Below are 14,016 nucleotides of genomic sequence, written 5' to 3' on the forward strand. Positions count from 1 at the left end.
CTGGTGTGGTGATATTTTATTTATACTCTAACAAATAAAGCTTGCCTGGGGATCAGAGGAAAAAGCCAGCCATTATATTAAACATAGAGGTCAGGTATTAGCAGCATATGCTTTTAATCCTAGCATTCAGAGGCACAGATTCATCCCGATCTCTGTGAGTTCAAGACCACACTGGGACCAGAGCCAGGCGTGGTGGCACACATCTTTCATCCCAGCACTAGTTAATCATAGTGGTCTGGAGGTCTGTACAGACAGATAGGAAGTGATAGAGTTGTGTGGAAAGAGGAAGTGATGAAGCTCAGTGGAGAGAGAAAGTAAGATGGCAGGACTCAGAAAGGTATATAGGCATGAGTAATAGGAAGTAGCTCTCTCTTCGGCTGAGGATTTCCTAGCAGTAGGAATGTGGCTGACTTCTTTCTGCTTCTTTGATCTCTCGGTTTTCACCCCAATATCTGGCTCCAGGTTTTTTATTAATAAGAATGTTTAGCAATTTGTGTTACATACTGGATCTTCTGGAAGAGCAGCAAGTGCTCTTAACCACTGATCCATCTCTCTAGTGTCTGCCTCCACATATCAATTTTTGATTGATAACAAAAACCAAAAAAAAAACAATGTTCCTTATTCCCTAATCTTGTTTTACTGTCAATAAAACACATATCTTAATATTATGGGAAAATGTATGAATACAAAACAAAATGTACGCACACACAAAACACCAGATTGGTGCACTTGTTCTAAGACACGTATTGAGAAGTTGGGGTGCTTGTCATGCTCAGCTGTTCTCAGTACTTAAAAAAGTGCTAAGATACCATAGTCAGGAAATAACTACTTTCAATAATTAAACTAATAAGTATATTAGCTATCAAGGAGTTATTACTTTCCCATTTCAAATGGATTTTCAATTGTTTCCTGTGACAGGTGGAAACACGGACGAGTACTTTGCTATTCATACAACCTCGGGAGAACTCTCAACAACTCGTGCTTTGGACCGGGAGCAGATCAACAATCTTACCCTCATTATCCTGTGCTCAGATTTGGGGAACCCACCTCAAAGCTCTGTGATGCAGTTGCATGTTAGGGTTTTGGATGACAATGACCACAGCCCTTCCTTTCCCATGCTTCATCATCAGGCCTCTGTTCGAGAAGATGCTGAAGTGGGCACTGTGGTCCTGGTGCTCTCTGCTGTGGACAGAGATGAGGGCCTCAATGGGCAGGTAGAATATTTTCTGTTGGAGGAATCTTCTGGTGCGTTCACTGTTGATCATGTAACAGGGACAGTGAGAACTGGCCACGTCCTTGATCGAGAAACCAGACCTCAGCACACGTTCCAGGCTGTGGCCAGAGACTGCAGTCCCCAGGGGGCAAAGAGCAGCATGTTGACTATACTCATATCTGTCACTGATGCTAATGACAATGATCCTGTTTGGGAAGAGAACCCAGTTGACGCTTTCCTTCCCCCCGTGCTGTCCCTAAACCAGACCATTGTTCATCTGAGAGCCAGTGACCCAGATTCAGGGCCCAATGGAACTGTCACTTTCAGTTTTACAGACACCCAGTCAGTTTTTTCTATCGATGAATATACAGGTGAAATTAAACTTCAGCAGAATCCATCTTCAGAATCCTTTCCTCTTTGGGTGCAGTTAAAAGCCACAGACCAAGGGGTCCCAGCAAGGACAACCATGGGCCTCTTGGTTGTTCACACGGAAGGAGAAGATGTGAAGCTCTCCTTCAGCCAGCATCTCTATACAGGACTCGTGACTGAAAACTGTGAACCAGGTCAGTGGATCCTCAAGTTTCTTGTATATTGCCCTAATCTGGGCAAAAGGCTTTAATGCAGACTACAGAGGATTGCCATTGCAGTTTCAATTGCAAACTTATGGGTCTAGCTAGTTCTTCATATTGAAAAATTATAACCAGTGTGATTGTATTAGTTCTCCAGTGCTACCAGGAAATACCAACTAGCTTTAAAAAACAAGACCTCTCTTTTGCTTTATTATTCTGGAAGTTCCAGGCAAAACTGAGTGGGCCCATTGCTTTGGGTCTCTGTAGAGGCAACATCCTGGTGGGACAGCATGCAGAGCAGACTATTCATCTCTCTAACCAGGAAGCAGAGTGGGAAGAGAGAGTGGGAGTACCCTTTGAAGGTCCATCCCCAAGGATCTAACAGCCACCCACTAGGCCTGCCTCCTGAGGGGCCGCCACTTCCCAGTAGTGCCACCTTGGGTTTCACCAAGCTTTTAACACATCAGACCCTCAGGGAACATCCACATCTGAAGGATAAGCTCATATTGACCTGGTCTGAAATAAAATGTCAGAGTAGAATGTCGTGATGACCAAAGCACTTCTTACTTCAAAGGTGGGCCTTCTTACTTAAGACTCAGTTGAAAAAGTTAAAGAATAAATGAGTGAGAAGCCTGCATCCCCCTAGTTCCATGTTTTATTAACTCCTGACAACATTATCATTTTTCAGTTTTTTTAAATATTTGGAATTAATCTGATGATTTTAATTGTGAAAGCTATGAGTTAAATGGAACTTAATATTCTAACAATGTGTTTAAGAAATATTAAGCTCCAGGAAAGCTAGTTAGAAATACTTCTGCAGGTATTGCAAGCATGTGGCATATGGAAATGGCCAGGTATAATGAGCCTGTCTTTGAAGAATACAAATCGACATGGGAGGTTGTATAGAGTCAGTCAAGAGGTAGACCAAAAGCAGAGGATGTAACAGGAAAGGGAGAAGGAAGAAAGGACAGCAACTTAGAAAGCTGTTGAATGTGATCAGAATAAGTCACCGGATGGGGAGGGTCCCTGGGTTCTCTGCTAAGCAAGGGCTATGTGCATAAAGCATCCATTGACATTTTCAGCTGATGGGGCTTTTCCTGGAGCGTGAATCTGATGCAGACTGCCAGGTGATATCAGACACCACAAGAAGAGATTTTTCTTATTTATTGTTTTCTGTTCTTGTGTTTCAGTAAGCTCAAAATATTGCAGAATGTCAATCAGTATTAGATTGACCTTAATGTTATTAACACTATTTTATAGCATCAAGAATGATTTTTTTTGGTCATCTCCAAATGCACCTAAAATTTAAACTTTTATAATCAAATGAAAAACATTAGAGAAGTTTTCTATTCCTGTAGACCCCTCAGACATCGTATTATGCTAAGCGGATTATTCATGCTGTTATTTTAAATTATCACAGTAAACTGCTTTTATTATATATATTTTTTTTATGTGTAGGAGTCTTTTGTCTGCATGGATGTATTTGTACCACTTGTGACCTGGTGCCCACAGAGGCCAAAAAGGGCATTCAATCCCCTGGAACTTGAGTTACAGACAGTTGTGAGCTGCTATGTGGGTTCTGGGAATCGAACCTGAGTCCTTTGGAATAGCAAGAGCTCTTACATGCAAAGCCATTTCTACAGCCCCTCCCCCCAAGCTTTTAATATTCACACATTCTTTTAAGAAAATTAAAGTCAGAACAAATAAATTACAATGTACTACTCATGTTTGTTTAACTTTGTAGTTGTTGAGGTATCTTAAGCATCTGGTAGTGATTAACATCTACCAACATCGTTAAGCTTCACACCTATATCATGGTTTCTTTTGTGTTACTGTTAGAAAATACCCGACATAAACAGTGGGAAAGAAAGAAATGGTTACTTCAGCTCATGGCTTTAGAGACTTCAGCCTGTAGTTGACTCCCTGGATTTTGGGTCTGGGGAAAGAAAGAATATCATCACAAAGGCTGCTGAGAGAGAGAGAGAGAGAGAGAGAGAGAGAGAGAGAGAGAGAGAGAGAGAGAGAGAGAGAGAGAGAGAGAGACAGAGACACAGAGACACAGAGACAGAGAGATTTTCTGCCCCCCCTCCTGCTTTTCCCTGTTTCTTCCATCTAGATCCCAGCCTATCTTGGTCTTACTCACAGTAAGGGCAGGTGTCCCCCGTCCCCACCATGTTGGCGCTCTGGAAGCACCTTCACAGGCGTAGACAGAAGTGTACTTTAATAATCTATCTTTAAATCCAGTCAAGTTAGTGATCAGGATCTGTCATCACAACCTGAGCTGACTACAGTTTCTGTTTGACCAGGACGTCTTTAGTAGATGAGATTCAAGACGTCCCTCAGTGGGAGCAGTTGCCACAGGCAGAGCTCAGTAGGTCAGCAGGGTAACCAGACATGTGCAATTCCCTCCTCTCTGCTACCGCTGCCCCCTCTGCCATCTACCCCCCCCCCCCAGTTTTCATACTGGGTGAAATGGGATTTGATCATTTTGAACACTTCTTTATTTTCTAATTTAGTTTCCTAAGATAACAAGTTGGGGTGGCTTCTTTATGGGTATTCTAAACGGGTGGCAGGTGGATGCCTGGGGGGAGGGTCAGTTGAATTTGGAGTAGTACCTTGCCTTTCCCATGATTTTTGCTGGTGCTGACCCCATACTGACATCTGTTGGAATGGCCTTAACTTCAGCAGCCTCCTTTCTTTGTGTATAAGGGGCCTCTGCTTGCACACTTAGTTTAGTCTGTGGACTCGATAGGTTCTCCTACTCTCCAGAGTCCCCAGTTTGTCCATTTTTAGGTAGCTAATATTTAAGTTGAAGGGTGTCTCCTCAGTTTCTTGGGATCTACACAGGCAGGCTTATCTCTCCTACCTTCAAAATCTAGTAAAAATCATTCTGGGGGATGTGGGTCTGGATGACATGTGCTGCTCTGGACTCTACAGCCGTGAACAGTGGGTAGACGGCTTCAGAGGTTGGATCTACCTGTTGACTCCAGGCTCTGGGCTATCAAACTCCTGGGTCACTCTCAGGTAGTGAGGTCACCTCCTACCACTGAGGGCTGGACTGCCTGCCCTGGACACTTCACTGCCCGAGCCTTCTGTTGGCTGCCCTTTTCTCTTTGCCTGCCCCTGGTCCTCCCATTCTCCATCACTCCCCAACACAGTTGTTGTTGTTGTTGTTGTTGTTGTTTTTAATCAGGCTCTGCCATGCTTCTTCCTGGTTCTTGGGTCTCTGGGGTAGCTCAGTTTAGACAATAGGCTCTCGATTAAAATGGCCCCTGACCACAGCTCTCTGAGCGATGGAGACTGGCAAAATGTAATTCCTCTCTCGCCAGAGAAGTGTCAAGAACCCTTGCCTGGATGTGAGGCTTACAGTTGTTGTGGACCCGCCTGTGGGAACGCTGCTGATCTCTTCACCTGGCCGAGTTCATCAAGCGTCTGCCCCCCCCCCCCCATGCAGAGGGGCAGCTCAGCCAGAGCCTTGAGCTTCTTCTGTCTTTCCTCAGATCATCCTTTGGTTTCTCCACATTCCTCTGCTGTTCTATCATTCCGTTTATGAATTTCCAATGTTCCTTCTCTCTTTCTTTCTTTGGAATAGAGTATATATTTATTTATATATTATATGATATCTATCTATCTATCTATCTATCTATCTATCTATCTATCTATCTATCTATATCTATATTTCCTATAACTCTTTGCACAACACAGAAGCAGCTTCTAAAGTGATGTCTTCCCAGGAAGCCCTGAGCTTGTTCAAATGTTAAGGATAAACCAGTTGGATATTCACAGTGGTTAAATCCACTAAATGATGAAGCAGCCTTCCAGAAGCCAGCTTTCTCGGGGCTTCTGTTTCCCCCTAACACTGTGGATATCCTGATGAGGATGAATCAGCAACTGTTGTCCTCAGGGTGGGGTATTCAGAACTTCATGCATTTCTATGAATTGCCCTGGGGTGGAGAATTGACATTATGAATTATTTTGATACCCTGGCTAAATGTTAAGTACTCAGACTTTGGAAAACTTGAAACAATGTTGAAACATGATGACACATGGAGGCAATGTGACTAGTAAAGTATATTTAATATTGTAAAATAAGTCGTGTACTTAGATCTTGAGATTTTGGAGGAGAAAACTGTCTTCCAGCACTTTGGCAGGAGATCCAGTAAGCTGCTGTTCTCCATCAGCTGGGCAGTGTGGAAATGTGACATGCATTATTGAAGTGGGGCGGGTGAGCCTGTCATGGCTCCACGGCTCATGATGAGCAAGTTCTCTTTTCCATAAAGTGGAAGCAGTAATGACTTCCTCACAAGGATGCTGCAAGGATTAGATTAAGCTGTAGGAGGGTACCAATCATCACTTCAGTTGTTATTGTGGCTCTTTTCCTTCTGTCTTAAAGCTCGACACGAAGTTTATAAAATTAGCAGGGTTTAAAAGTTCTAACTAGAGCAAGGAGCTATTACATAATGGTTGTATAATCATTGTGAAGTGTTTGCAGTTTTTAAAGGCCTGCCATCTGGATCATTTTCTGTACAAACTAGATAAGAACTGTACTTTCTAAGGAAATGAATTACCTCATAAACATAAGAGTAGGCAGCTCCATGTCACTGGGGCCTTGGGAATGTTTATGACAATAAAGGGGAAGAAAGAAATATTTTCTATCATTCCATTTCATTACTTAGGACCAGGCTTGCATTTGAGATGAATTTTACAGTAATGAGGGCTGCCTAGGTAGCCATTTTCAATATAGACTTTTTTTTTTTTACCTTATCTATGATTTAAGATAACTCTGAAGGAGACAGAAGAAAAGTCTCAGGCAAGGTTAAAATCCTCAAAAGGCATATACCTCAAGACAGTTTTCATCTCTGTGAATTCATCCTAGGCTCCATCTGGGTTTCAGCCACAGGAGCTCTAGATCTTATTTACCTTAATTTATTATTATTTTATTCATTTAAAAAATCATTTTTATTTATTCTTTGAAAATTTCATACATGTATACAGTGTATCCTGATTATATACATCTCTCAGTTCTCTGTCCATCCCCCACCCAAGGATCCTGTCAACTTCATGTCCTCTTTTTAAATTTTCATTTCTATTACTATCATTATTACTTTTAACCCACTGAGTCCAGTTAATGCTGCCCATATATGCTTGTGTATGAGGTTATCTACTGGGGCGTGGCCACATCCTCCAGAGATAAGTGACTTCCCACCTTCAGCAGCCATTAACTGCCAATAGCAACTTAGTTAGGGGTGGGGCCTCAGTAGCCCCTTCCTCATCCACGCTGGGATTATTTTTTATTTTATGAGTATGAGTGTTTTGCCTGCATGTGTATATATAGTACCACATGTATACAGTGTGTGCTCATGGAGGCCAGAAAAGAGTGTCAGATCTCTGGAACTGGAGTTACAGATAGTTTTAAGGTGCCATGTAAGTGTTGGCATTCAAACTTTGGTCTTACACAGCATGGGCTCTCAATCACAGGGCCATTTTCTCCAGCCCCATGTGGTAGGATTTTTAACTGGCTTGATCAGTCAACGGTAGCCTCATCGAGTGGGACTTCTCAAACTGTGCGAAAGAGACTTACACATACATTATGGTGCCAGTTTTTAAGTATGAAGAAAATTGCTGTTTGGATAGCAATAGCCATGTTGAAATTACTAGTTTTTTCTTTCTTTCTAGGAATAAAGATACAAGCAGCCAAACCGTAATCAGGGAGTTATTTGTTAATCTTCACCAATTAAGAACAGGATGCAAGTCAAGTGTTGAGTGCCGTTGGTCTGTGAGGCCCTTTCCTAGAGCAGAATTACCAGCTCTGCCAAGCTGGATTTAGTGAGGCTGCCTTGGTTCCCATGCCTTCATGGCTCAGCAGCTTCTGTTCTTTGGCTTTAAAAGCTCCTCACCTCACTCCTTTACCCCTCAGTCAGAGTTTCTGCCCAGCAGCCATTAAGTTGTTTTGTTGTTGTGTTGTTGATTCTTAAAAGCTGGTTTTTGTCTAACTCTACTCCAAAGCATCATACTTTTTAAAAAGATAAGAAACAGGGCTATTGGTTTTGTGGATAAGACCTCTGCCTGATCTACAAGCAAAAGCCACGTATTGTAGAAAGCATCAAGGTGGATACAGCAGAAATACCAAGAAATCATACTCTGTTTTTTACAGAGGAAACATGTGGTCCCAAGTATAATTTAAAGGATTCCTAAGGAAGTCTGCTGTGTGGAAAGAAGGGAAACATCCTTTCTAGCTTCTGGAGCATGAAGGAGTGGCAAAGAGGCACTCCCAGTTGCCACTTTAGTTGAGGCTATAATCCAAGAGGGACCAATCTTTTGAAGGAAGAGCTAAAAGCAGAGGCAACTTTGGAACTCTGGAGGAGCCACTGCCTTGTACAGTGGACTTCGCAAACACAGGTCAAAGGGCAATGGTAAATAGGCAATATGTATAGGCAATGAGAAGGGTTAATCTCCGTGTCAAAGTATTTGAAATGGACAACAACATCATAACCTACTTAAAAACAGAGATTTATTTGGGCTCATGGTTACAGAGGTTTCATTCCATGCTCATTTAGCCCTATTACTTTGGGCCCATGGTGAGGCAGATATCATGGTTGGGATTGTATGGTGGAGCAAAGTTGATCACTTCCTGGTGATTGAGAGAGGATGGGGAGAGAGAGGGGATGGGAAAGGAGGAGGGGCAGGAGGAACAGAAAGAGCAGGGAAGGGGAGGGGAGGGAAGAGATGAGGGGTCACAGAAAAAATGTAGCTGTCCAAAGGAATATTGACAATGATCTATTTCATCCAATAAGGTCCCACCTCCTACAATTTCCACTAAGCCACCCCCAGCAATAGTCAAAACTAACTCATGATCTAAGGCTTCCAAACTCCTCACTCCCAAAACCTGCTGCATCAGAGACTGAGCTTTCAACAATATGAGGTTTCTGGGACATTCAAAACCAGACTTTGACAGCAGTGGTGCCCATAAGAAACACTAGAGCAGTCATTGCAAGATAAAACTACCATTTTATAGTAAACAACGGACAGCTGTGTAGCTGTTAAATTACGAGATTGTCACTCTGCTCCATACACTTTAACACTAAAGGACACTCTTTCCTGTTCTTGACAACGTCCTTCACTGTTCTATTGCCTTCTACATCATATTTTCTATTTTGAGTACCCTATACTCGATTTTCTAAAGGTTTTTGAATATCTGTTTCCTTTGTTCCTTTAAAAGATGGTTTGATGTATTTTGAAGTGCCCAAAGTATCTCTATTGCCATTAGATTTAAGTTTAAGACATGACATGAAAGTATAGCAAGAATTAACTCGGGGATGCTTCCAACTGTAGATAACAAAACCATAGGGATGTTTCTACTTGGTAAATCTTCATAAAACACTTTTTAAATCATTGAACCATTTAACGATTACTTCTGAGAAAGCAAAAAGACATATCCTCAAACAAAAATAAAACTGAGGAATAGTGTGGGAAGAGAGCTGGTGCTAGGTAGGGTAAATGATATATGCAAAGGTTTGAGGACTCAAGAGAGTGTCAATTTATGGTCATATGAGACATCTTATGTGTTGGAGGCCTTTATGCCTCCTTAGGAATCACCTATCTGGAGGAGAAATTCACTGGCAGCCACTAAATTATCCCAGTGAATTTTGTAGAAAGCTTCCTTTGGAGGCTGCTCTTGGGTGGTCCTAGGAAGAGATTGTTAGAAGAACACTACAGTGCTCCACACCATCAGTGAACGACCAGAGCCTGAGTAAAGCCATAAGAGTGAGAAAAGCTGGGAGTCTTGGACTCCACCAATATTTCATAGTCAGCCTCTGTGGGACTTGGTGATTATTAAGATCCAGATTTCTCAACCTGGCTATACTTAGAGACATCTTTGGAGTCCAAAAAAACAATTACTAATACATCTCCCCTCTACCCAGTTCAGTAGGCATCTTTGAAGGTAGACCAATCCAACATTATTAATTGATGGAAGCTTCCATGTGATTCCAGGGGGATATCCAGGGGTCAGAGGAGAGAGGTGAGAAGAAAATGTAAGGCAGCACCATGATTTTGTCTAACTTCTCTCCCAAACAGCAGGTGACTGCTCACAACCTGCCCTTTGCCTGTTTCTCAAATGCCGTCATCTCAGATGTCGTGACTAGTGCCCAATCCTCCCACCCCCTTCTCCTTTGTGGATCCGTTATTCCTGCAAGGCTTAGCATAACCCTGCTTCAAATGAATGTTTATTGTCCTCAGTAGAAACATCTCATCTTGTGGTGTTTGCTTTTGTTTTTGACTACTGCTCGAGTCATTTTATTAGTACAGGTCTGTTCAAATTTTCTATTTCTTTATGATTCAGTCTTCATATGTTGCAGGCTGTGAGAAATTTATGTGTTTCTTATAGGAAATGTAATGTGTTGGCACCATAGTTCATTGTATTAACTGCCCGCTGTGGAGTAATATTATCTCTTCTTTTGTCTCAGGTGTTTGTTGAGTATTTTGTCTCTTGTTCAGTTAGTCTAGCTATAGTTTTTTACTTACTTGGTCTTTTAAAGAAAATTTTTTAAAAATTACCTTTTCAACCATTTTAATTTTTTCTATTTATTTTATCCCTACTCTGATCTTTATTATCTCTTTCCTTCTACTAAGTTTGGCTTCAGCCTGCTCTCTCTCTACTTCCTTGTGACGTATTATGTTGGCATGCTGTTTGTTTTTCTAATGTAAGTGTTTTCCACTGGTCCCCTCTTAATACCACTTGTGTTGCATCAAAAATTTTAGCGTGTGGTCTTCTTTTCATCTTAAGACATTTCATTTTTTTTATTTCCTTTTATTTCTTTCTTGATGCATTGATTGTTCACACATTTGGGGATTTTTTCCCCAGCTTTCCTTTTGCTAATGAACTGAAGTTTCACTATGTTGTGGGTGAAAAAAATAATTTGTTATGATTTCAATCTTGACAACTTTATTAGGACTTGTGATCTAAAACACAAGCTACCTAGAAAATGTTCTGTGTGTCCTTCAGAAGAATGTATGTTCTGGGGTTTGGTGAAAAAGGGCTCTGTATATGTCTATTGGGTTTGTTGTCTACAGCATTATTTAAGTTCTCTGCTCTGCTTTTGCTTCTGTCTGTTTGATGGATCAATTATTGAAGGTGGAATACTAAAATCCTCTCCAATTTTTAGTTTACTATTCTCATTTCAATTTTGGCACCGTTTGATATATATTGTATGGTTGTTTTTTTTGTTTTTTTTGTTTTTTTTTTGAGAAAGGGTCTCTCTATGTAACACTGACTGTCCTGGAACTCACTCTATAGACCAGGCCAACCTGGAACTCACAGAGATCTGCCTGCCTCTGCCTCCAAGTACTGGGATTAAAGGTGTGTGCCACCACTGCCCAGTCTACTACTTATATTTTCATGATCACCTTGAGGTACATACACTTATAATTCCACATCTTGCGGAAAACCAACCATTCTATCATTATGTAATGTAACAGTTGTCTGTCTCTTGTAGAATTTTTACTTAAAATCTAGGTTGCCTGATGTAAGTTTTACATCCACTTTGGACAGAACTTGGACTCAGTATTCATTTGCACGCTTTTCCTTTCAGCCTATGTGCATGTCCTTCTATCTCAAGAGAGCCTTTGATACACCTTTTGGTCTTTTTTTTTTTTTAATAAAAACATTCAGCTAGTCTGTGTATTATGATTTTGGAACTAAATCCATTTACACTTAAGATAATTCTTGGTAGAAAATAGTTACTATGTGTAGTTGGAGTTTTCTCTAGTCCCGCTTACACCTGCAGCCACTCAGACCCAAATAAACACACAGGCGCTTATATTATTTAAACTGTTTGGCCTAATGGCTCAGGCTTCTTGCTATCTAGTTCTTATATCTTAAATTAACCCATTTTTATTAATCTATAAGTTGTCACGTGGCTTGTGGCTTACTGGTACTTTTACATCTTGCTTTCTCTGTGTCTGTCTGGTGACTCCTGACTCAGCCTTCCTGTTCCCAGAATTCTCTTCCCTGCTTGTCCCGCCTATACTTACTTCCTGGCTACTGGCCAATCAGCACTTTATTTATCAATCAATCATCCACAGCACAAAGCCAATTTGGAGATAGTACAAGTAGTGGCTGTTTTCAGATACACACATCCCCCCACACAAAATAAGGCATACACAAACAAAAGAATAAAATAAAGAATTTATATAATTATTTTAAAGCAATTTGATCAATACATCCAAAGAAAACACATAGACAACCCAATAAAATCAGTAAGGTCTGCATAAAGAAAATTAGATTATCTATAAAGAGTTATTAATAAAAATAATCAAACCAAAACTTTAGAGCTTAAGAATACTACAACTGAACTGAAAATTCACAAGGGAAATTCAGTAACAGATTTGATAAAGCTGAAAATTGATGGACTTGAAGAAGAGCTATTAGGCAATCAATAGGAACAAAATGATAAAGAGATTTTAAAAAACTACAAAAGAACTTATGGGATACCATCAAAGGAAACATTGTATTTATTATGAAAGCCTTGCAAGAAGAGAGAAAGAAGACAAAATGCAGAGGACTCCTTCAAAGAAACAATGGTCAAGAACTTTCCAACTCTGAAGAAGGAAATAGAAAGACTACTGTGAGAAGCTCACAAGACAGATCCAGGGTGAACCCAAAGGGCTTCGTGGGAAAGTCATTAAAATCAAACTCTCAAATACTAAAGCAAGAAACTCTTAGGAGTCCTAGGAGACAAGTAATGTGTCCTCAAGGGGGTTCTCAGACCAATGAGGCTTCTCCACAGAGGCAGCAGAAGTCAGAAGGAAGACAAAGAACACACTCAAGATGTTGAAAGTAAAAAATTGAAATTACCATAAAAGATACTGGGACTGACTGACAAAGCTGTTCTTTATAAATGCACCATGTGAAATGCCTGTTTCAAATCAATTTTTTTGTTTTGTTTTTTGAAACAGGGTTTCTTATGTAACAGCCTGAGCTGTCTTGGAATTAACTCTGTAGACCAGGCTGGCGTCAAATTCACAGAGATTGACCTGTATCTGCCTCCTAAGGCTGGGATTAAAGGCATGCACCACTACCACCCCGGCCATCAATAACATATTTAAGAATAATGTATATGCTTAGGAATAATGAAAATGCTCATGCACAGGATTATATGTCATTTTCATAGTTGCTTAGTTATTGCCATAATTATTGATCTTTGCACTCATTAAGAATTACGTATTTGTGCTTCCAAACTGAGAGCTCATAGCTGTTATGGCTAGTATTAGGCTTTTTTTAATGGTAGTTTTGTAAAGAAGAGGAAAGTGAGACTATTAAACGTATTGCACTTTTTGTTCAATTATACCTCATAAATGCCTAAGAATGAAAAAGTTTAAGTTATTGTTTACATTTTATTCTCTGTATTTCCTCATTGGAGTTGAAGGTTCATTGATAATTTTCATAGCTTGCCATTTCTACCTTGATGTGTTATGCACAGTGATTTAAGTTTTACCTGTGTGCCCAGAGAGAAAGGCATGTTAAAAATGTGGGAGTATGCAGGATCTAGGAAGATCAAGGCCCTTTACTTATTTCCACTTTAATAGGGATGTTTCAGATTTAAACTTTGTCAGAGAAAAAAAAATACATAAACATTTGTGGCTCTCTGCTGACTTTAGCAACTAGTTTGAAGAGTTCTTATTGAATGAAATTTCTCTAGGTTACAATTCCATTTGACATTATAAACATTTAATTTGCAACAAAATAGAATGTTTTGTCTCCACATAAGAAGGGCCATAGTGATATTTTCCAGTTCTGTACTCATCACTGTTCTTTTACGCACAAGAAATGTCCCCATTTTCTTTTATAATTGGGCTGGAAAAAAAAAAAAAAACAACCTAACCCAAGCAGAAATAAAGGCCATCGGCAAGGTCTGTGCATCTTGTCTGCGTAGCTATTTGTCTCTGACTGACATCCTTAGGAATATGTGGCAACACAGTTGCAATAAAATTTCCTGTACTTAAAAATAAGTTGTGTAAGGAAGGACAGAACTGTGATTGGCACCATGGATGAAGCATATTTCAGTGTGTGTGTGTGTGTGTGTGTGTGTGTGTGTGTGTGTGTATACAACAGCGTATAGAAAAGGAAGGCATGTACAGGAGCCATGTGCCTCTTGATGTGTGGTACAGTAAGCACCAGTTTATGACGCAATTGGAGCATTCTCACACTAGCAGTACCCTGATGTTACCACCATT

The 14,016-nt window shown here is 40.5% G+C and overlaps 1 protein-coding gene across 1 annotated transcript in view; it reads left to right on the plus strand.

Moving 5' to 3' along the window:
• The window catches only part of Dchs2 (dachsous cadherin-related 2), a 216,061-nt gene that overhangs the window by 171,540 nt on the left and 30,505 nt on the right, over positions 1-14,016 (plus strand). Inside the window, exon 13 of the mRNA XM_059265537.1 lies at positions 919-1,776. Within this exon, the coding sequence (XP_059121520.1) occupies positions 919-1,776 (858 nt within the window). The remainder of the gene's footprint in view (positions 1-918; positions 1,777-14,016) is intronic.

This window comes from Peromyscus eremicus, chromosome 6, assembly GCF_949786415.1.
Source record: "Peromyscus eremicus chromosome 6, PerEre_H2_v1, whole genome shotgun sequence".
Taxonomy (NCBI): domain Eukaryota; kingdom Metazoa; phylum Chordata; class Mammalia; order Rodentia; family Cricetidae; genus Peromyscus; species Peromyscus eremicus.